Source organism: Amia ocellicauda, chromosome 17, assembly GCF_036373705.1.
Source record: "Amia ocellicauda isolate fAmiCal2 chromosome 17, fAmiCal2.hap1, whole genome shotgun sequence".
NCBI lineage: Eukaryota > Metazoa > Chordata > Actinopteri > Amiiformes > Amiidae > Amia > Amia ocellicauda.
The window spans coordinates 4247703-4271896 of NC_089866.1; the positions used below are offsets into that span (position 1 = coordinate 4247703).

At 47.8% G+C, this 24194-nt stretch overlaps 1 protein-coding gene across 1 annotated transcript in view; it reads left to right on the forward strand.

Moving 5' to 3' along the window:
• Nucleotides 1-19885, forward strand: part of chlsn (cholesin) — an 83993-nt gene extending 64108 nt beyond the window's left edge. The window contains exons 5-7 of the mRNA XM_066689242.1: nucleotides 10294-10514; nucleotides 17341-17422; nucleotides 18520-19885. Coding sequence (XP_066545339.1) covers nucleotides 10294-10514; nucleotides 17341-17422; nucleotides 18520-18681 — 465 coding nt within the window. The 3' untranslated portion in view covers nucleotides 18682-19885. The remainder of the gene's footprint in view (nucleotides 1-10293; nucleotides 10515-17340; nucleotides 17423-18519) is intronic.
• Nucleotides 19886-24194: the final 4309 nt, after the last annotated feature.

Sequence of the window (24194 nt, forward strand, 5' to 3'; positions counted from 1 at the left end):
TTTTTTTTGGTGGGGGAGGGGGAGGGGAAGAGGTTTCAACTGGAAAAACACAAACTCGGTGCTTTTGAATGTCCCCCCACACTCTCTCTCCCCCTGCCTGTCCGGCGCAGTGCTCTGTGTTGATGGTGATTCCTCCGGGCGGGCGGGCTGCAGTAACAGTGTGTAATGTGTTCTTGCCTGGCTTTCATTAAGCGCACAATGCAGCGTGGCCACAACGCTCTGGCTCCCTGGCCCAGTGCCCACTCCCCGCGGTACTCTTTTTCACTGGAGGAACTGTGTGTGTGTGTGTGTTTCTGTATTCTATAGGCTGTGTGTGTTTGAGTGTTTCTATAGGCTGTGTGTGTTTGAGTGTTGTCGTATAAGGGCGTGTGTGTGTGTTTGTTTTTTGGGTGATTCTTCAGTAGAGATATTCAAATATTCCTCTTCACAATTTCTTCTCTGCTGTGTTGCCCTTGTACCACTGAACGAGTGAAATCTGCCCTTGCTATTTCTGGTGGTTGTTTGTCTTGTGTAACAGTATCCACATCTTCAGCAGTGCTGACGGCTAACTGAGGTGGACTGTGACCGGGTGGCTAGGGTTGGCCTGTTTAGAGGAAGCTCTTTGTCATCATTTGGTCAATAGGCTTTTCACAAGACCGTGGTCCATGTGACGGCGCTGTGATATGATCAATCCCCCTGGGACACTGTGTGCGGAGATTTGCAGTCTGACGCAAACCACGCTGACGTGTTAAATTGCGTCTTTTTCCTGTTTTGTCTTCTCTCACTTAATAACATGTTATTTTTCACAAGTGGTGATTCAGTGCTACTTTCTAATATTCATAACAGATTTTTTTAGAAGTATTTCTTTACGTTCGTCTGAGTAAATCTTCTTGGACAATAGGTGGTGATGAGCTGTTTTATTGAATAACTGAGTGACTGACTGGGTGATATTCTTCCATTACTGGGAAAAACAAAAACAAACAAAAACGATCCAGCAATATGAATGATTGATTGTACTATTTTGTGAAGTGTCCTGTTAGAGTTAAAGCTGCACAAGGTTTGATTTGAAAACTAGGTATCATATAGGCAAATGAGACCCAGGACCGAGCAGCTGAAGAGTGACCACTGGATTATTGCCCAGCAGCCAAAAGCCAGCAACAGTGTCAATCGAGTGAACGACGTCTGTATGAATGGTGACTCGCTTGGCACTCTGGGAGAGATTTCTTATTGCTACTGAACTCACCCACAGATCTTTCTCCAAATGGCTGGTGATTAAGAGGTTCGAGTTTATGTAATGATAGTTTACCTTGTCTAATTGACTCCTTGTGCCGGCTCTTTGCGAGTGGTAACCTAAACAAACTAGTCTTCCTTTCACGGCATTACCTCCTTCAACCTGCATTGGCCCCCTTCAATGCAGACAGTGCTATTTTTCTCTTCTTCAATGGCTCTGAACTCAAATGCCTCACAAATTCCCCATCAAGAGCGACCATTTTTAAGGACTTTCTTTGGTTAAGTGTTTTTTGCTGAGATCAACAGTCTGCTGGAACAGCTTGTCAAGCATAGTTGTGGTCATTGCCTGAGAATATAAGACGGACAAAACAACAGCCATGTTTGGGTTTTATCCATTGTTCTAAGGACATAGTTTCTTTGTGTGGATGAAAGTCCTTTTTATGAGGCCTATAAAGGGTATATTGTATATGTATTCCGGTCCACAATTCATTCGTATTTTATACACTCTGCATTATTATTATTAGTTTTTAAATTTGTATTCTTAACATCCTAACAAGTCTTGAATAAAGGAGACCGGATGAAAGTGGACCTTGGCAGAGACTGAGGAAGTGCACAAGAGTCTTTTGTAGTTGAAAGATTTTAACTAAGGCCGGGGGAATTGGAGAACTTGTGCCTTTTGAACTTGACCGAACCAAGTTAACTTTTGCAATAACTAATTAGGTTAATATGAAAGCCCAACTCTGTCTTTTACAATACTGGAGAGTCTGGGGTGAGATTAAGAGGGGGGGGAGGAGGAACAAGCCAACTAGTATGTCCTGATTACTCAATTGGACCAGCTGTGTGAACATTAGACATTCAGGGGGCCCTGGACCGGGCTCCTTCAGCCAGCCAGGCCCCCGATAACGCTTGGCCACTCACGGAGAATCCCGGGAACGCCTGTTGTTTCTGTTGAAGTGCTTCTGGCGAAAGGTTTGTGTGAGATTTCCAGTCATGCTAATCTTCCCGGGACATCTGAGTAAGGCAGTCTTTCAGCAAAGCTTAACTTTAAAAGATCGGTGAATTGGTTCCAGTGATGCAGAACTCAACACAAACAGAAGGTGGGCATTATTTTACAGCTTTGGGGCTGAAGCTGTTGTGTTGGGTTGTTTTTTTTGGTACAGAACTGTAACGTTAAGACACAAAAGGAAGGAAATCTAACACCCTGTCCCTTTTCCCCAAATGCAAACCATAAATAAGTAAGATGGTCTCTGTGCAAGACTACCTGCCATGGCTGCAGTGAGAGCTCATCTTTCGATGCGGTGTATCTGTCCAGGTTGTGTCACTGGCACCTCCGGTCTTGTCGTTTTTGTTTCGAAAGGCACAACAGAGCTGCTGACGGAGTCCTTACCTGACGGGTTTGGGACACACAAGGCCGTTCTGTTTCCAGAATGGTCTTCCTGCAGGTCTTGTTTGTTTTGGGATTTCTCCAGCTTCATTGAAGTCAGCGAAAAAAAAAAAAAAGACTTCCAGTTTGTAAAGGAGATTAAAGCAGCGAGTCGCCTTTTAAACAGGTTTGCTTGGTTTCTGCTCAGCTTGGTGACTCAAATAGAGTATTTATACACCCGGTTCACAAGTGCATGTTGGAGACGCTGCTTTTTGTTTTTGCATTTGATGTATTTCTCCATCATCATATTTTCATTTTGTAGTTTGTGTTTAAGGAGCTTCTTAACCATAGGATTGAAGCTTACATGATTTGACATTAAAGTTGAAGAGGGTTGTTGCTTTATTTGGAGCAGTGATCCAACCATAACAGATTATCAGACGGGCCATCCCTGTTGGCCCAGTCAAGTCTTATTGTAACACCTTTTCTACCCCCTATTCATTAGGTTTTTCTCTCTCTCCTTATTTGGAAGTCCCCTTATTCTTTCTTTTAGTATTATTGCCCCCTCACTCATGCCCGTGTGTTTCTGTGTTTTAAGTCAGGTTTTTGGGCTCTGTAATGTAAGATAAAAGGCTTGGGGGATGGTGGGGAGGTGGGGAGAGAGAGAAAAAAAATCCCCCTGAAGTCAAGGAGCAGTCGGGGGCCTCCCTCAGCTTTCCGCTAATGATGCAATGCCGCTCCGCCCCCCCCCCCCTTCTCAACGCCGCCCTCCGGCCTTGTGATCTGATGGGCCCCTTCATCAGATAACTGCAACAGTAGGAGTCCCTGTTCCGACTCGGGCCGAGCACAAGAGTTCGAGACAGGAACCCAGATCTACTCCCCCCACCCCGCCTTCATCTGACAGTGTAGATAGTGCTGCACACAGGAAGGAGGCCCCCCCTCGCTCGGGGACTGCAGCTTACAGGCTTGTGTGTCTCAACATGTTTTCCCCACAAAATAGAATCCAAAAAATAACTGTTGTTTTTTACTTTTCTTTCAAATCTTTCTTACATAAATTAGCAACAACTCTGTATTGTCTGTGAAAGCCATGTTGCCCGTCTCCTCACAGTGCTGTCTCTGCGCCTCTCTTTCTCCCTGTAGGAAGTGAGATCGGGGAAGCGGTCAAGGGCCGTGCTTTGGCCTGGGGCGGATTGGGGGCGGGGGGGTTGTTATGTAAGTGAGCCGTGTCCAGCACAGCGGGAGCTGTCAGGGGCTGATTCCCCTCGCTGGGCTGATGTATGAGTTATTGGACGTCCACACACGGCCCCTCTAATGAACTCTGGAAAACGCACAGACCCCCAAGTCTTCAAAGAGAGGCTTGCGCTGTTTGTTTTGCCGAGGGGTGCTGGGGGGGGGGTGTGGAACGGACTGGATATGAGATTTGGTTGACCATGGCAAAGATCAGGCCCAACGAGGCCTGTGTTTTCACTCTGATTGTTCGTTGTAAAGAGGTTCTTATGACCGTGTTTTGAATTTGCTCCCGAAATTACTTACTAAAATTGAGCTTTTACCATAAATCGATGGTATTTTTATGATAACCATATGGTAATGTTTATGGTACCATAAATACCATATTGTTTCATTTTTCATATTTTATTTAATATTTTATTCATTTTTGTTCTTGGCCATCTACATATTCAGGATTCCCCCCCCCCAACTATAAGTTTTTTCACCTAGGATTATCATTTAAATGACCAAACTTTTTTTTAATCAAGCTCTGAAGTCTGTGAAAGCCCATAAATGCCCACATTTCACACAGTTCCATAAAAATAAAATGCAAATCCTTTAAATAAAATAAAACGCACATTGTTGTGAGAGTGAAAGGATCTGCGCTGCTGATGTTTTGGATATTCAAATGTATACAAACAGGGATGCGCTCATGTGATGTCGAGTTTGCCGAAGCAAGATGATTCTCAGAAAGGGCACAGAAGCCGCCCTCGAAGGCGAAACTCTGCACCTCGGCCCCCAGGCACCCTCCGTTCATGGGACCGGCTTTAAGTGTAATTCATTTACATAAACCTGGATAAATTAAGGGGTAGCTGTCCTGTGACGAATTAATGATCAATGCCCGAATAGAGCGGATCGAACAGGCTTGTAAACCCCCCGTCACTTTCACAATCGCCCCAGTGTTCTGGATGGTCTTCGAACTGTAGAGGTTCATACACTGGGGGAAAAAGTATTTGATCCCCTGCCGATTTTGTACGTTTGCCCACTGACAAATTATTTCTCTCATTAACATGCAAATCAATTTATAACTTTTTTGAAATGTGTTTTTCTGGATTTTTTTGTTGTTATTCTGTCTCTCACTGTTAAAATACACGTACCATTAAAATTATAGGCTGATCATTTCTTTGTCAGTGGGCAAACGTACAAAATCAGCAGGGGATCAAATACTTTTTTCCCTCACTGTATCTCCCCTTTAATGACCCTTTCTCTAACTTGGTGGGTTTTTTGTTGTTGACAATTGTTCTTGGTATTGATTTCAGTCCCTGGTTCGAAGGCGCCAAAGCAGATCACTGCGTCTTTTATTCAGCCAGACGCTCCCCGATGCTGGAGTGGAAACCTGTCTGGGCCGCGTGTGCCGCTGTGCCTAGCGTTTCCTTCGCCAGTCACTTTTCACCCATCTTACATCTGCTGTTTTTCATTAACCTTTATTTGGCTTCCAATCAAAGGATTTTTTGTTTATGGTCGTTTTCCTTGTTTAAAAAAACATGATTATTATTTTATTCACTGCTTCACCTAGACCTTTTCCAGTCAATCCTTTACAGCACTTGTACACGACTGCCTTTTGATTTGTTTTTATTTTTCCAGTGGTGCCAGTTCAATTTAAAATTGTATGTTCAGGCCAAAAAAACACAGCCTAGCAGAGCTATGACAGGATTGTTTCATCAGAATGTACAGCTCACAGGAGCAAAGGTTGCATAAGTCTTCCTTTGAATAAACCCAGTTGCTCAATTACTACCTTGAAGGGAAAGATATTCTTGTAAACTCTGAACAATTAAAACATTTCCAGAATGCAGGGAATCTCCTCTTCTCTCTTATAGGAATGTGCAATGTACTTCCCAGAAATTAATGAAACGCCGAATTGAGTCATCGCTGTTCAGTAGTGAAGTCTGCCTCAGCCAGCATGCCAGCAGTAAAGTGTACAGCGAGTCTGACAGTGTGTGAGAACATGTAGGTGTATGGAGGGAGACATGGGGCTCAGTGGGCTGCCGCTGGTCAGGATGCACAGTGTTGGCAGTGTGTGTGTCGAGGCAGGGTGTGTTTACCCTCTGGAGTGGGTTTGTTGGGCTGCGCTTGACCCCTGGGCGGCAGGAGAACGTGTGGGCGGCGGAGGTTCGGGAACGTACACAATTCACAGGGAAAGTACAGAACGGGGTGGGATGAGGTAATCGAGCGTGGGGGAACGGATTGCCCTGCTTCCACCCCGCCAGCACCGAGAGTTACGCAGCTGGACTCGGGCCGGGCTCTCTGGGATATCTCTCTCAGCTCTGAGGCGGGCCGGGGGGCGGGGAGAGCCAGGCGCGCACTAAGCCCTATCAGGTGCTCAGTATGTGAGCTCAGCACAGAAGGGTGCGCGTTTTTGAAAGCGTTAATCTGTGCGCACTGACGAGGCAAGATTGAATCCAGCCTTCTCTCTGTCCCTCGCTGGCTGCGGCACTCGAGCAGTGAGAGGAGGGCAGATATTGTGACCCATGTTGGAAAGTTGTATATTTTTCAGCCCCTCTGATCCCTGGTTCCAGTTACATTTTTCCAGTGTGCTTTGGATGCCATAAAGGTCTGAACTGCAGTGAACTGGAAATGAGCCGGACAGCCAATCAGCGCTGTGTTTCGGGGTATTTCCTGCCTGACTGGAAGCTTCTTCACATTAGATGAGTGTGGAGTCGCAGTCAGGGCTCTGGACTCTGGAGTGGAGGGTTGTGGGTTCAGTCCCAGGTCGGGGGTGCTGCTGTTGTATCCTTCATACACTGTGTCGTCTGCACCCCCGGCCCACCTCACTTTCTTGTTTCCATTCGTGAGGGCAGTTTGCAACCTGAGCGCTTAAAACATAAACTAAAATGACTGCTGGGTTGTTTTCCCTGCCTTCAGTCGTAGTCTTCTGCATTCCTGCTGTGTGCGTCGCGCTCCCTCCGTGGGCCCCACCTCTGCGGGAGCGTGGCTAATCCCCATTGTCCCGGGTTCGCTGCCTCGTATGAAGCGTCTCTGCAGAGCAGCAACAGAGCAGCCCTCCATCCCTCCAGCAGCCGGGGTTTGTACACAAACACACACGCCACCCCCGATTCCCAGGGGAAATAACGGCCGAGTTGTTTCTCATTTATTTCTGCATTCTACTCTCCACCACAACAAGATGTTGTTTTTATTTTGTAATGCACATGAATTCCATAACTCAGTGGTGATATAATCCACACAACACTGTTTATGTAGTACATAGACTTGCAGGGGGTGGGGGGACAGTGTTTACAGCAAGAGGAATGAAACTGAAGAACGCAAGAGTGAGTTAAATTAAATGTTTTTGTCTCTGAGCTGTGGGGTTTGCAGGCCACAGTCTCCAGGAGCTTGGCCATGGAAGCGAATCGGACGGTTTGTGTTATTTCTCTTTGTTTTCCGTGGTAGAACCTTTCCCCAGCCTCACGTGGTGCCGAGCGAGGGGGCTGAACCGCACAAAAGTCTCTGCTTTAGTTCCCACCCGTATATCACACCGCCGCCTCACTCCACTGCACCGGCGCGGTGTGTTGGAAAGTGCTGAGAGCCCAGTGTTTCCAGGAGGGCTGAGCAGTCAAATGAGCTTGTCTCTGGTTCAAGGATGTGAGGCAGGCACTGTGGGCTGCGTCTCTCTTCTGTCTGTCTGTCTGTTTAAGTCTAGGCCGTCTCACCTTGCCACAGAACTTACAGCAGTCTAGGGTGGTGGATGCGTGTGTCACTGGCTGTGACCCTCAGATCTGGGTTGAACTCAGCCCTTGTGTCAGGAGAAAGGCTCAAAGGAGCAGTGGGTAAAGTCGCCTGGTCTTGATGCACACATCACCATATCTTGGAACAAGCCTGGGAGTGGCTGTGCTGTTCGCTGTGTCCAGTGAGAGCTTGGGTTCTTAGGAGAGCAGAGTGGGATGGCTACCGGGAGTGAGGCCATCGTACGGATCTTCTGATCAGCTGTGCCGATGGGGTGGGAGTGGGGGTGGCTCCGGCTCTGGCAGGGATAGATCTATATATACTGTATATATGGTCCTGACAACACAAAGTGATCCACAGCTTCAGGGGGGGCAGACGTTCATGCAATTGGCAGCTTGGAATCCCACAAACGACTGTGGTGGAGAGACACTGCCAGTGGGGTAGAGTGAGTGTGTGTGTATGTGGGGGTTCTCTTGGGAGGGGTACAACTATGAGGGGAAACCAAAATTAGAGGCACATTACTCCAGTAATGGCTTCAGACTAAGAGTAATGTATTTTTAGAATTCGCCAAACTCATTCTCCCAGAAAGGCAGCAGTTTTAAAAATGTATTGATTTATTATGTTTATTAGTGGGCTCCGCTCAGTTTTTAATATGCATTACCACACAGCTCCATGTATGGCATTCTCTAATCGTGCTAAACTTCTACGCATGTGTTGAATCTGGGAGTATTCCTGGATTAAGACGCTAGCATCATCATCACTCTCTCAGATGTGTCACATCCACTGTTTAGATTGTGAATCTTAAAGGAGTTATTATAATAATACTCCACATATTACTTGCCATATTTCCAGGGAGTTTACATCTAACTGCATAGTGTTATCCACTTCTGTAGACTGGAATTCAAAAGGGCTGCGTAGGGGGAAGATGCTTTTAAAAAGTGAATGCTTTAAACACTGAGATACAGCATCGATTGCGATTGAGTTACAGGTTAAGAGAAATATTAATTAACGCCTCACTTTTTAAAAGACTGCTCTGTAGTGGCTGATGTTCAATTTCAGAGACACAGCTAAAAGTCTCCCTCACAGCTCTAGAACTCTCCCCCGCAGCTGTAGAACACTCCCTCATGGCTCTAGAACATTCCCTTGCAGTTCTAGAATCTCCCTTGTAGCTCTAGAATTCTACACCCCGGCTCTAGAACTCTCACTTTGCAGCTCTAGAATTCTTCACCGTGACTCTAGAACTCTCCCCCACAGCTCCAGAACTGAGTACTGGTCATCTGACCAGCCAACCACTGTCAAGGAGTGAGAAAGCTGTATCCTGCAAGGATGAACTGCTGCCGCCTGGGATGCCAGTGTTGTGACAGTGTTCAGAAAAGCAGAGGGAAACCCAGAAGAAGAAAAAGGAGGAGAATGAGAGGAGCTGCTTGGGGATTCATGCGTCCCTGGTTTCTAAACAAGGAGGCCTTTTGTTTGCCAGGTTTATCTGTGCATTACAGTTGATTTAGAATGGGGAAGGCTGTTTATTGCATAGCTTGGTTTTTCCCTGCTAGCGCTAATTGGATCACATAGGAAGGGGATGTGATTAAACCCCACATCTTCACTAATGAACTGAACTCCCCTGAAGCACACGGACCACCCAGCTGCGCCACAGCCAGGGTCGTTTGGCAGAGAATTGGGAAGAACAATTGAATCTCATCAAGTGCTCTTTCCAGAGGAATTAACAAGTATGGGGGGGATGGAAATTCATCAATTTAATTCTCCTCCAGTTTAAAGTGTTGCTCTGTTGGAAGTGTCCGTGTCTGGTTGCTATGCCGAGTAACAGTCCGGCGATTGTGCAGGACTCAGGTGGGGTCGTCTGCAGGGATGCAGTCGGGACAATCAGCCTGAGGCTCGACCAGGGCGGTTCCAGTGTTATTAATTTTCATTACGACAGGAATGCCCAGATATGTCATGAATCAAATCCAGGCAGTTACAAATAGGCAAGGGATAATCTGGCACTTTCAGGTGAATTCCAGGCCTAACTTTCAGCAACAACAAAAAAAACTACACACAAAAACACAAGAATAAAACTAGGCCAGACCTCTCCTAACTGAGAGTAATGGCACTGTTTATCTCTCCATCTGTTTACCCCCATTCGTGTGCTTTTTTTATCTTTTGTTTTATTTTTGACTGCGTTCCAAAGCCTCGTTCACGTCACGCTGCTCTCCACGGAGAGGGTCTCCTTGCGGCGCCTGTCTTTGTGTTTCGATGTGCAGCTGCACTGCCATCCCGGGGCTGTGGGTCTCTTCCGTCGCAGGTGAAGACTGACTTGTGGTGTCAGTTCGCTGATGCGAGTCGTTTCAGCACCAGCGGTCCTGATTGACGACAGAATGTGTTACGTCTTGTTGGTGGTTTAAAGTTACCCAGTGCTATTATTTATCTCATTAGGCCCTTTACGCTGTCGGATTTCAGTTTTCTTTGATGCAGACGCACAGGGGGAGCAGCACAGAATAGTTATTTTAAGCGGTTATTTTTAATCTATAATTGGGTCATGTTTGTGTTTGTCATGAGTACGTCCCTCCCACTGCTATCTTCCCACTGCAGTAAACTGACAGCTTGCTGCTTGTTCATCATGGTCTTGTGATATAAACAATCCTGTGGGAGTCAAGAAAACAAAGTTCAATGACTCCTTCCTACAGCCAATCACTGCCCTTGTTCACAGTGCTGTTCATACCCTCGTACCCAACGACAGCCATAGCGAACTGCAGGCTCTCACACAGATTGTACCAATGAAGCTTATTATGTAATTCTATTCACAGGAACCAGAGGTGAGAGTGACAGAAGATGAGGAGGAAGAGGAGAAGGAGCTGGAGGAGGAGGAGGAGTTAAGCCCAGAGGAGATGAGAGTTCTGGAAAGAAAAATGAAGAAGGAGAGAAAGAAGGAGGAGAAGAGGAAGCTGAAAGAGTCCGGGATGAGTGTGAAGAAGACCGAGCCTGCCAAGCCCACCGCGGCCCAGCTCGCCCTGGACTATCTCAACTGGTGAGAGATAGCGGCACTGCACAGACATCCTGTCACGGCACTGAGACACACACGCGCGCACACACACACACACACACACACACTGAGACAGACAGACAGACACAAACCACCGCCTCGCATTCTCTCACATTCTGTCTCTCTCTCACACACACACACACACACACACAGGTAGAACTCCCCCTAGCAGCTCTAGAACTCTCCCTCACAGCTTTAGAACACACACACACACACACCGAATTCTTTCAGTTTGACTCCTCAGTGCCAGGTTGGCTCGACACATGTATTTTGTCTTGTGTTTTGTATGCATCGACTGGAGGATGAAAGTGTGCTTACAGAACACGTCTGCTTAACAGAGAACATCTTGACATCGTGAAGGCAGCCCCGGGGGAATCAGGAACTGGACTCGCTCCAGCGCGGAAAAAACGTGTCTGATATTAATTATTATTCAGAATTCTTCCAATCCTCAGTAAGACTTATTATGATTAATGCTCGTCACGCTGAAAAACAGCTCTCTCTCGCCAGCATGCTCGGCTCAGTTATTCCAGGTGTTTGCGTGGAAGCGGATCTCCGGTGACACATTTACAGCACTGCTCTGTGCATCAAAGCTCACCTGTGTTGGGTCGTGAAAAGAGACCCCTTACTTGGTCCACATACCAGTCATCGTGTTGCCATTGTTTGAATTCTTAGAAACGCAGGTAAACGAGGCAAAAAACACAAACCGAATTCCACAGATCGGCGCTTTCATAAACATGCCTCGGGCCAAAAAGCTGCCGAAATCTGTATCACTCGTGAGTTCAGGAGGAGATTTCCTTTCTTCCAGCTGAAGTGTGACAAAACCCTCTGACACAATTAACTCGGAGCAGGTTGGCCGTACAGTAACATCCCCTCAGAGCCAGGAGGATATACGGCTCTGACTTGTTTTGCGTTTGGCGAGCGTCCGCTACACAGTTGTATTTCCAGTGCCAAGAATACGCAGATAAATGAAATTGAAACTTGGCTCGCTCAAGGAACATGAACATGCTTCCAAGAATGGTTAATGTTTTGCAGGGATTTTCGCCGGGGGGTGGCTTGGCCGGCTCCCTCTGCTTTCACTCGGGCCGTTACTAGAAAAGCAAATAAATGTCGGAAGCTTGAATGAAAAGTTTCTGTCACCTCACAACATGTGTTTTTTTTCCAGGAACACTTTCGAAATGGATGTTAAAAAGATAGGATGCTCGAAGCTATCGGTTTAGTTTCAGTCGTGACTCGTGGCCAGCTTGCGTCCCGGACAGACATCCCCAAATGTTCACTAGCTTTCCTCCAGGGAACGTCAGAGATGTTTGGATCTGCTGGCCATTGCTCGTTGTCTAAGAGCTTTGCAGGCTGCCTTCCCTCCTTTTCAAGAGAGGGTGGCGTGGGGAGAGAGGAGGAATGATAATCGTGACACAAAGCACATGCAGGGTACTTCATCAAAAGCCACGTGAGGATGGCCTCGGAGTGCAGCTGTTTTTAAGAACATTAGAAAGTGTCCAATTGAGAGGAGCCCATTCGCCCCATCGTGCTCATTTGGTGTCCATTAATAACTAAGTGATCAAGGATCCTATCCAGTCTGTTTTTGAATGTTCCCAAATTGTCTCTTCAGCCACATCGCTGGGGAGTTTGTTCAGATTGTGACGCCTCTCTGTGTGAAGAAGTGTCTCCTGTTTTTTTGTCATAACAATTGTGAATGGCTCAACAGAATTAGTATTTATCTGTTATTTCTGCAAACCGTACCTGAGCGATGGAGGTCAGGGGCCAGTTTCCTGCTGTCTGGGCCCCCGGGCAGTTCCTCTCGTCACACAGAGAGAGAGCAGTCCCCCCGCCCCAGGTGTGTCAGAGGTACAGGAGAGCAGCTGTGTGGTGTCAGGACGGCCTGGCGCGCAGGCAGGACTGAGCTGATGTTGTCAATTAACTGACATCTGGATCGAGTTGTGTTCTCCGCTGGGCTCCATTTTCAGCGAGCGCTCGGCAAACAAACATTTCGCTTTTGATTGGAACCATACAGTGATTTTTGTGTTTGTTACCCCCCCCCCCCACATGTGTATTCTGACAGATTGTTTTAGTTTTTTGTTTTTTACACACGTATATAATTTGTGCTTTCAGGTTAGGTGCTGTTGTTTTCTTTCCTTTGTAATCCTGCTGGCTTTGTTCAATGAGAGTCTTGTTAGTCTAGCCTTGATTTTGTTTACAACCTACTGAAACTAAGATGGAGAGGAAGATCAGGCATCTAAACTTGGACAGCCTTCACATCCTTAGGTAGTTTGACAAGATCCCAACTGTTGAACTGTGCGTAGAGATTTTCCAGCTGTAGCTGTGAGGGAAGACCGTGACTTCAGTGTGTTGCGGCAAATCCGGAATGGTGCGGTTATTTACTCAATTATCTTGCTCGGATATTATTGTGGAACGTCCACATATATGAGATAAATCCATGGCAAGACTTCTGTCGCAGTGATGTTTGATCAGTGACCATATGGTGTTTACTGAGGTTGGAATTAATTTCACAAACACACACTCTCTTATCTGAGGACAAAATCAAAACAGTGTTCCTGTGTTCGTATATGTGTGCCCCGATGTTCAGAAACTGAACTCTATTGATTATCAACACGAGTGCTGCTTTATACCACAAACACAAGCAAGGAAGTCTTAAAGGAAACGTGCAATGGCCCACGATCCAAACACTGCCACATTGTGTTTCCTGACATGTTTGTATTTTCCCTTCTGAACTCAACCTAAGGCGCTATCCAGTGGACACTAAAATAAATATAGCTTTATGGATCATCACATGTTGTTTCAGCTGTTTGAGTACTGTGACTGTCATTTATTTTCCCATTGCTCAGACCCCAACTAGCTTTTAAATGTATCAGTCTAACGCTGCGTTTTGTGGAAGGAAGCCTGTCCCCCTGGAGGCTCCTTGTCTGAAGTCATTTGACACACTGCCATATTCAGAACAATGGCAACAGAGTCAGAACCTGATACTTAAACTCGCCCGGGTGTTACACGATGACAGGAAAACTACTGGGACGTCACTTATTTAAGGGTGTTTAATCACAGCTGAAGACGATTTGGAGCTGTATTAGACTATGTATCTATGTATAGTCGATTCAGACGCACTTAAATGCCTTCCTAAGGATTTTGAGCTTTGTTCGGTTCACTGTGTCTTTACATGGTTTAGCTGAGAAGATCTCATGCAGTCAGTCATTGAGGCTCTGCTGAAGCACTGCAGGGGTTGAGTTGGTCATGCCCTAAACCATTTCTGACCCCCTGACCCCCTGATCCCAGCATGCACTGCACACAATGTGCGCTTTCAGGCAGGTAAGACAGGGAGCGCCAAGCTGTACGACATAATTCAATAAGGAAGGGTCCTGGCAAAAGCCTTACAATAATAACAGCCTCTGCGGGGCCTGTGTTTGTTTCTGCCCAGAGAAAGCACTCAGTCATACCTCGGGGAGATGAGAGGCAATAACACCGGCGCCTGACTGCGAGGTGGAGGCACGTAATGCTTTCCCTCTGTTCTGTTTCGCGGAAGGATATTTGGAAATTCTTTCTTTGTTTTCAAAATCCCGCCGTTTTTATCTCTCTAGTGTAACTTTGTAACCGAGCACCGTGCCCACGGTCCCCCTCCTGCAGCGCTGGCGGTTTCACCTTGATGGAGAGCCTCTCGGTGGGCCCTTTCAAGCATGTCTTGGCCTGCGTCGCCGTGACTGCACGTACGACACGGACACAGGCCCTGCTTCGACTGGGGACATGTGTTTCCAGTTGAAGTGTAGCGCAACAGATAGAAGAAAGAAAAAAGGTTCTGAAATTTCATACGAATTTCAAAGGAGTTAACATAGCAGTGCAGCAGCTGCTCCGCTTCGTCAACGGAGACCCTCGCACGCGCTCCCTGGAGCTGCCCTCGGAGCCGGGGCTGAGACGCTGACCCTCGGAGAAGTTGCTTGGCTCGCCAGGCAGATCCCGGGGTCAGAAAAATAAATGTGCTGCGGCCCTCTCGTGGTTTGGTGAGGATGCAGAGAGAGAGAGAGAGACAGAGCCCTCCTGAAGAACACCCCCCACACGCTCTGACTGCGAGCCCCGGAGGAGTGTGTTCCTCTCTCACATGGCCTGTGACTTTCCAGTGGGAAGAGATGCAAGGAGCATTCCCACATTTTACAAAAATAGACTCATAATGAAGCGGCCATAAAGGGGGGTAGGGATTTATGACTCTTCTGTTCCTGTTTCATCTTCTTCATCTTTGACTTCTTGTTAATATCCATCAAGCAGTGATGAGCTCTTCTGAAATCCTTGCCTGTGTTTCTTGGCTCTGGGAATCTCTCTCCTGGGGGGGATGTTACTGCCCTCAACTCCTAATTGGTCCATCTCATTTACTCATTTAACTCGTGAGGAATCGCCTCCCTGCAACCTTCCCACAGACGGCTTCGGTGTTTAGCGATCCCATCTACTTTTGTTTTGCGTGTTCAGCCGAGCGAAGTGGCTGTCCCACCGTTTCGGCGCTGCTTTCTCTGTGTGTCGGACGCCCGTTCTGAGCGGCTCAAATGCGTGTGTACGTTCTCTCTGCTTGATGGCCCGCCGTCCACCTGAAACATGCGACGGTGACGATACTTCGTTGGGTTGGAAGTATTGCCAACAATCCGGCGTCTATCAAAATATCGTGTTCGGTGCCATGATAGATGCCCGTAACTTGACTCTCGGAGCATTTCTGTCTCTCTCGTGTTCCTGGTGGTTGTGTGTGAAAAACAATGTGACTCCAATATTAATTTCCTTCCAGCTTCCGAGTCATATGAATTCGCCTTACGTCAGTTGATAGGAATTTCCTGTCGGGGGGGGACATGTACGTTTTCTGGACCGACTGGGCCCTGACCGTTGGGCAGGAGGAGGCAAACAAACATGGCAACGCACAGGACTTCAGTGTGGGCAGTGACTGTGGGCAATCAGAGGCCATTCATGAGAAAATACTTAATCAAAAGTATGGCTTATCTAATCAGACACTTTGTTTCTAATCATACGGTTTTATTTTGGTCCCTGCTTTCTAAGATAAATTGAGATCAAGTGCCAGATTATAATAAAGAGAAGAGACAAATATTCAGAGAACTGAGCATCGGCCTCTTCAGTGGATCAGCTGAACAGCTAAAGGTCCGTCAAGAGGCCAGGTACTGTGTCGCCCCCGCCGCTGAGCAGCCCCAGGGCATGCTGGGAATCCGGAATGCATTCGGCCCCCGTTTGATTTAGAAGTTCTGTTCACTGACCTTTTGATGACCCAGGCGATTATATCCTTTATTCTTTAGCTTTTGTATATGGCCGCCATGGAAACAGCGCCCCGTGTCACTCGCCGGTCACGGGAGATCAAAGACAGGGTGGGTACCGGGCCCCTTGACATTGGGCTGAAGACGGGGCAGACTCGCTGCAACTGTCGGAAAACGTCAGCAGATCTGAGAGAAAATAGTGAAGGGAAACCTAATCCTTAAAACTGAACTTTCTAAAGCAAGGGACGATTTCATTCGATTTCAGGTCTGGATGTTTCAAGTTCTGGATGCGATTCTTCAGTCATCTTTCTGCGGCAGAAATTGTCTCAGAAATAGCCACTCTAGGCAAGAAGAATCGCGAACCGTGTGATCTGAAATCAGCATCGGTGCTCCTTAATGAGAGGGTGGTGATGGAGGATTGTGATTGAGATTTGTTTCGCACCTGGACGGAAAACACAAATAAAAAAGGGTTTTAATTTTGTTGCACCACGGAACCGTAACACATTCATTTAGAACGTTCAACACGTCAACAAGGAAACGTCAAACGTTAAATCGAACCAGGATGTTTTCAAGAGGATCAAACCCCTCGATCTTTGTCACATCAGTGGCACGGACAGGGTGGTTTGTCCCGTCGTTACCACAATATCTGAGTCGGTATTCATTCATTATAGCATTGAAAATGGACTGTGAGAACGGCATGGTGGAGACTGTGCTCCCCAGACTTTGTCCTGTCGCTCCTCTCAAGAGAGCCCCAGTTGGCGGCGTTCGCTCCCCCGAGGAGGCAGTTCTGGGCCTCACAATACCGAGGGAAGGAGGCCGGACAGAGAGCAGTGATTCAGCGGGGCTGGCAGCTCGCACTGAAGAGGGAGACAAGGGGCTGAATAAAGCGCTGGGACGGCACTGTGTTTTAACGGCCGCGGAGGCTCTTGGCTGCGGTACAGAGGCATTTCAGCTGCATTCCTCGGGGGAGGACTTTAATATCATTTCGGTTCTCATGACAAAGAATTCCAAGGCCACAAAGGATATGCTGTGTAAGCCTCCCCGCCCGCGCCTGCAAACACAGCGGCCCCCCAGCGCACCAATCACTTTCCGAGCAAGTCAGCATTAAGACACCTCGCACTGGGGCGGAAAGCAGGACCCCCCCACCGACAGGACCATAAAACGACCGTAACCTCATCAAGTGCAATCCAGGCTTTTGTTCCAGGCCCAGTTGGGGAATCCATTAGTGGCCAGTATGTATATTATGGGCTGTTGATCACTCGCTCTTATCACATCCATCCTCTACTGCAGGGCAGCGGGTTGCGTTCTAGAGAATGTGTGGGCGAAATGCGATTGAGAAGTGTCAGATATTTCTGTGTGTGTGTGTGTGTGTGTATTCTCTTGATATGTTTCTGATGAATATTGTCCTTCTCTGGAATGCCTCCCATTATCGTGGAACAACAGGTCCAGTCCTTTTTCGGCCACGTGACATAATCACCCGACTTCCTGCCAGCAGGGAAAGGTCGGTGTCTGCAGATTTGCACAGCTGCTCGCATTAACCCTTCGGTCACTGTGCTGTTTGTTCACAGCTGGTCTGAGGACCGCGCGGCCTGGAAGTTCCAGAAGACGAGGCAGACGTGGCTCCTGCAGCACATGTACGACCGAGAGAAGGTGAGAGGAAAGAGATCCCCTGACACCTGAGGGCCACAGGTCTGCACGACTGGGGGATTGTCTTCTTTCTTGTTCTAGATAATTCTATACAGCAAAGCCTAATGATGCAGCTGTGTAGATAAAGCTGCAACACCTTGATCCAGCTATTACATTTAGCTCAATCCATCCTGGTGCTGTAATGATTACATGATGTACATTTCTATAAAACACTCTCACTCACACACAGAGAGACCCTTTCTCTCTCACACAATTTCTCTCTCTCTCTCTCTCTCTCTCTCTCTCTCTCTCTCTCACACACTCACACACACACTGTCTGGGGGAGAGCGGATTATGACATGGTAGGTATGTTGGTGGCACCGGTCCCATTCCCTAATCTTTAGCTGTCTGCCTGCTGAATAACAGATCTCCCGGGGGAATTACGGCTCTGCCGGGGGAGATAAGAGATTGTGAGATCACAGGCTGTTAAATGTGCCCAGCTTTGCCAGCTGTTGAACACCAACCACTCCTGCTGCACGAGGAGCGCCCCGCGTCCCGGGCAGGGGCGTTAAATCCGGTTACGCACTCATTCGTTCCGCGCTGCCCAGTGAGACTTCAGCGGTGCGTCCACTTCAGAGCTGATGTGTCTGGGGAAATAAAAGGGCACCCCATCCAATTTTGCTCACATCTGGTTCCTCGTGCCGGGTTTGAGTCTCAGTCTGTGCTGAGAATGAGAAGAGGAGGATTGAGGTGCTGAGCTTAAATAAATACCCTCCCCAGGGTACCAGGCAGGGCCACCCAGAGATGATAGATTTCAGTCTCAGATGGGCAGCTGACTGGACCCACAATCCTCTGCTGACCGCCGTCTTCCCTGGTTATGTGTCTGTGGCCGGGGGGGTTGCGTAAGGTGTGTGTAAAACACTCGACAGTGAGCAGCTGTTCGATGGTAATTCATGTTTGGGTCAGGGAAGCGATCGGGGTAGGGATGAATACACGCCGACGTCACGTGCGTCCAGGGCGGGAAATCGTGCGACGCCTCCTGTGTGATTGTGTTGGATCTCGAGGCAAGCTTGTGACACGCGTGTGTATGTGTGTGTGTGTGTGTGTCGTGTTTCTCGCAGGTCCCGGACGAAAGCTTTGCCGTGCTGCTGGAGTACCTGGAGGGGCTGCAGGGTGCGGCGAGGGACGCCACCGTGGAGCAGGCCGAGAAGCTCGTGAGGGAGCAGGACGGGGCGGCCGACGCGTCTCGGAGGGGCAGGGAGGTCGTACAGCTGCTGTCCTGACCCCCGATCCGCGGCCGCTCAGCAGGAGGGATCTAATTTTTTTTTTTCTTTTTCTTTTCCCTTCCCCTCACCTTATGGGCATTTCCAAAATGTTATGACTTTATTTGATGTTTTCAATAAAAAATCTGGAAGATGGATGTGTTCCCTGGGTTCTGAAGCCTCCTCTGATCGAGCCGTCCGCGGCGGTTTGGAGTGACCCAGATCAGTTGAGCTCACCCGACCGATTTTTTTAATATTCGTTTTCCTTTACCTCACCGAGATGAACGGCTCCCTCTTCCCTCCGTCTGACAGATGTGAGACGCGAGCGCGGGCCGCCACGGGCTGACATCAAAGGCCCCATTCGGAAAATAAACCCCCAGTCCTTCTCTCGCTCTTTCCTTTTCTGTGGTTTGAATTTAAGAAACGTCTCATGTCTCGCCAAATGACAGAGGGATACTGGGCTTCAGACCCACAGCCTGTGGTTGAAGGAACAGAAAATTGACAATTCACATTTACAATTATCACATTTTGAAGTGCAGGGAACCCAACCCCACATCTATTGCATGAACTACAGGCTCCTTCATGTTTAAATTAGGAACTGCGCCTCTCAGAGCCGCCCCTTAATTAACGCAGCGAACCGGGGGCAGGTTTTTGCATTTAGATTGACAAACCTTGAGATCTGAAACCTGTCACATGAGCTCAGAGAAGCGATGCCCCGTGCCAACTGATGTAACGCTCGTTAGAGTTTTGAAGGATTATTCAATAACCGCCGTGCTTAGAAAAGAGAAATGGAGACCAGCTCTTAAAAATAAATAAATCCAAGTTTGTTTGTTTTGGACCTTATTTAGGAGTTTGTCGTTGGTTCGTATGTTTGTGTTTAAGGCCGGCGTGAATAGAGAGAGAGTTTAATCAGGTATGCCAATTTTTTTTAGGGCTTGTAAACCATATTGGGGGAGCTTTCAGATCAAACTAACACATGTACATGCTTTTTATATTTAAAGTATAATAATGAAATAAATGAACCAATGTGTGTTGTTTTTGTATCCATTTCCATCAACTGTGTGATTATGTGACCCTGAATGAATGCGTCTGTAAGAACTGAACAGCTACAATAGCAAGATTTTCTCTAAAGTCCCTGTAATGCACATGTTTGCACAGAAGACCTCTGGAAGACGGAGAACAATGAAGATGATTGAATGTCATTAAAAGCCTCTTTGAAGCCACAGATCCTCGACTCGACTCGACTGCTTTACCTGCGTATGATTTATGACTGGTGTGAATGGGAGCGATCACTGGCAGACTCTTACTGTAATCTGGGGAGTGTATCCATGTTCAGGAGAGGATTAGCCATGCTTTAAAGAGTGGGGGGGAGCGCAGGCATGATAAGGGCTGTTCGGGACACGCAACTCCTGCGCAAGAGCTAGGCGTCTTCTTCCATAGCGTTGAGATTGGGCCCCTGACGCGAGTTGTGTTTCTCCCGCAGCGTCTTCAGAGACCTCGTTCCTGCTCACAATCCCATTCTTTATTTAATCTACAGGAGATTTAAAAAAAAAGTGGGTGTCTCTCTCTCCCAGGCGTGTGGTGTTTGAGACGGTGTGCTCACTTTCTGACGTGGAACAACATCCAGCCGGGCATTTATCCTCCTGAATCACAGATAGATGAAGTGTGAATCCCTTTCATGTGTCTGTCTATGTTGTATTTAGTTCTATATCAAGAAATTCTCCCTAACCATCTCAAAAGTGTTTTAATCGCCGGGGTCCTGAATTTCTCCGTATCGGAGGAAGATGTTTCAGCGTTTCATACCAACACGGTGCAACAGATGTAACCTGGAAGTCCCGAGTCCCACAGCGACCCCAGGGCCATGTTGGTGCGTTAGATTTCATCTCTTCAGATTTCTTTCCCTCAAACACTTAAAGGTCAAGTTCTTTCAAAACAAGAGACACACACACACACGAGAACTCTGAGGAACTAAATGAGATCTTATTCTTCTATTTGTCATTTGTAAATCAAGCACACTCCCTCCTTTCCCCATCCCCTTCAACGCTGTGGCAAAGCGCCTGGGCACACGGGGAGATTCTGGCCCAACAGGAGCTCAATTCAGGAGGAATGTTCTCGAGTGCTGTATCTATAGATGTTCTCACGGGAGAAGATTCACATGGATTTGATACCATTCTTCATAGTACATGATTGAGTGGAACATTCCCGTCATGTACAAAACGTTGCTTATCTGTATGCGTATACAGACAGCTTGACTATATGTTTGTGCGGTGCCTTTGTGGCAAGTGTGTGGCAAAGTGTAGACAAGCTGATCTGTCCGCATAGCCTGTCCAACATGGTGATGCTCAATCAAAGTGGCAAGGTGTGTATCTGGTCACTGAATCATGGAGAAGACGTCTCAATCAGGAATAAGACTAAAGTAGGACTCCCTTCTCTTGCCAGTGACACGAGGAGTGTGCAGGGCTGATGGGACACGGCAGGCTGGCGTTTCAGAGCCGGGCAGACACTCATGTGCCCCGACACTCGATATGGCTGGAAACTGGAAGGGAATTCAGCAGTTTCAAGGACCACCTTGAAATCACCCGAGCCAGCCCCGAGTTAATATCAGCCAGCCATTCAAGTGGGATGTCCCATGTTTCTGATGAGTTTTTTCTGTGTATTTTTCTTCTTAATGTGAGTAAACGTTTCAGTTTTTGTGGTGGGCAAAGGGATCCAGAAAGCTGGGTCCGATTTCCCCATGCAGTGCCCGAGCCTGGGGCCGCCCCACACCGGGCAGCCACTCTGTTTCCCATTACCGCGCCTCGGAGGAGAGAGCTCGTAGATGTGAGCCAGCGTGTTGTGGGCTTGTCTGTTTAAGCTTAAAGCTTCACAAAAACACAAGAAAAGCTGTAAGGACCACCCTCCCGTGTGAGCGGTGGCCGAGATTGGTCTCTCCCCGCATTAGCAAAATCATTAGCGCGATCCTGGCTTTCATGTGTCATTATCTGTGAGCGCAGGTGAATGATTCACAGACTGGAGCACAACCAGGCTGCTTGTTTAAACCCACGGTGGCTCCCGGCCGTGTTTGTCTTCCAGGTAGACAGACACTCACTGGTGCCAGTGCACTGGGGACTGAAGACCACAGAGGAAAGCACTAAACCAACAAGCATGTAGAAATAGTTTTGTGTTTGTGTCTGTGTGTGATTCTTAAAGAAGCTCTGTGCTGTAGACACTAGCTTGTTTATATGTGTGTTTTTGTATTCATATATAAACAGAATGTGTAATAATGTTCCTTTTACACATTTCCATGTTGTTTCATTTGGGTGGGTGGGCCGGTGCCTTCTTGTCGTCATTATCCTGTTGATGTAGACGTGAGGCTCAGTGTGCTGAGCAGATGGACAGTCTAACAGTTCTGCTCTTTCCTTTGCCTTAAACGTAGGGCTGACAGTGGCCTTCTGTTGCAAAGACAATGTCGCGAGGTCTAAGTCTGCAGACACAGAGGCACATATTGTCCTCATTCCAGGCCCAATGACCTCTACGAGCGCCTGTCCTGTTCTTCTGGGCACCGATCCCTTCACACAGATGCAGTGTGAGCTTAGTGAGTTTCTAAGAGTGTTTTGTGGCTTCCAGCTCTATAATCCACAAAGCATAATGATTACCAGGAGTGACCACCAGCACAAAACCACATGAAACACTCCGGCTCGCTGGAAAGCTGCGAGGGGCCGGAGACACGGCAGCTTTCTTCTGGAGTGATGGCCAGGGAGCTGGCGCTTTGATCCCACCGTGAATAGAGACCTCTGTGTGGCTCTGACTCCTGCGTGTCTGTTTAGGTGCTTTTTTGGTGTCGAGCTTTGGCACGAAGATTCAATCCAGGGTTTGAGAATTGATCTTAGGAAATCGGCGAGACTGTCCCTTTTAGTGTAGAAGAACATTGTGCCGGGAACATTTGAACAATATTCTTTTCTTTCCAGAGATGTTTGTAAGTGTTGATTACAAAGTGCTGAGACTGATGAATGGCGTCGCGTCGCCCTGCCATTGTTCCCCCGGCGTTCATGTGTGCAGGAGGTGTCAGGCAACAGACCCAGAAAGACAAGGAGCCACACAAGTAGCTGATCTGGTTCGTTTTCAACAAGTGTGGTCGGATTAGGATGTGAAAGCCTCACCACTCGCGCTTTGTTGAATAAATAAATTGTGGTTTCTGTTTTTCTTTTTTTTTTACAGTACCATACACAATGAATTGGCAGCCTCTCTGCCCGTCTCGGAAGCGTTCCCTGCGAGAGCTGGCTTACATTTGCATCATTAACGCCTTTGTGTTGAGACGTGCTTGAAGCCAGGCTGTAGTGGGAGCATGCCTACTTACAGCTTTTACTACGCCGAAGACTGAGCGAGGGGTTTTAGGAAAATATAGCGTTGTGCGGCAGCACCCGTTATTTCAGCAGTTAAAGTAGCCAAGAATTCACCTTTTCATCGAGTGCATCCCTGATGGACTCTTAAACACAAGGTGAAGGTGTCTCCCAGCATGCCGTCTGTCTGTGTCTCTCAGACCCTCTGGACAAATTGGACCCTACAGGCCCTTCCGTATCATCCACAGCCTGGAGAGCCCGACTGAAGCCAACATCTGAACATGGGCTGCGTTAGAGATTGTACGAGTGTGAATGACAAGACACAACAACCGGCACCACAGAACTGCACATGTGCTGTTCCTCTCGCCCCGCGCCTCCTGTGGCCACAGCTCTCCGGGTCCGAACAGCGAGAGGCTTCAGTTGGGTCTCAGGCCCTGAGGCCACAGTGTTGCACAAAGGGCTCTTATGAACAGGTCTCCACCTCTCTCATTAACCTTTCTTTGAAGGATTCTGTCGCCAGGGCCCCTGGGCGACCTCCGCGACTCCGTGGAGGAGCAAAGGGAACATCTGTGAGTGTCCACAGCCGCGCACGTTTGTTTGTCCAGGCAGCGGGCGGCAGCAGCAGGAGTCTCGTTTGCGTAGTCGCGTGTTCGTTTTTGTTTTTGTTCTCAGTCCTGTGTAAACAGTCTCCTTTCCTTGGAGCGTAATTAATTTGGTGGTGTTTTGTTGTTGACACAGAGGGAGGCCAGTGTGTTCCCGTGTCTCTGGCAGAATTATCCCCCAGGTTCAGAGTTAGCAGGTGATAAATCTGAGACGATCCTAATGAGCCACGATCCTCCTCTCAAACACAGCTGCGCTCTGTTGTGTTGCTGTGTTGCGTTACTCTGTGCTGCCCCCTACTGCCCATTGTGGGTCATTCAGCCCCCAGCTTGTGAAGCAGTGTCGAGTGGCTCTATTTATTTTTTTCAAACGCAGATCTCAGAACATGACAAATGGATTAAATATAAGGTCACGTAATTGGTCAGTTGTTTTAAGTTTCAACCAATCTGTGTTTGTCAGAGAGCAGCCGTAGTGCGGCCATCGAGTCCGAGTCTAAAGTAAAAGGTGTATCTTGATGGAGGCGATTTTATGAAACGGTCATTAACGGTCAACTAATAAGTGTTAGTCTGGGAGCAAATTCAGTTTAATTTTAATAAGTTGTTATCCCATGTAAGA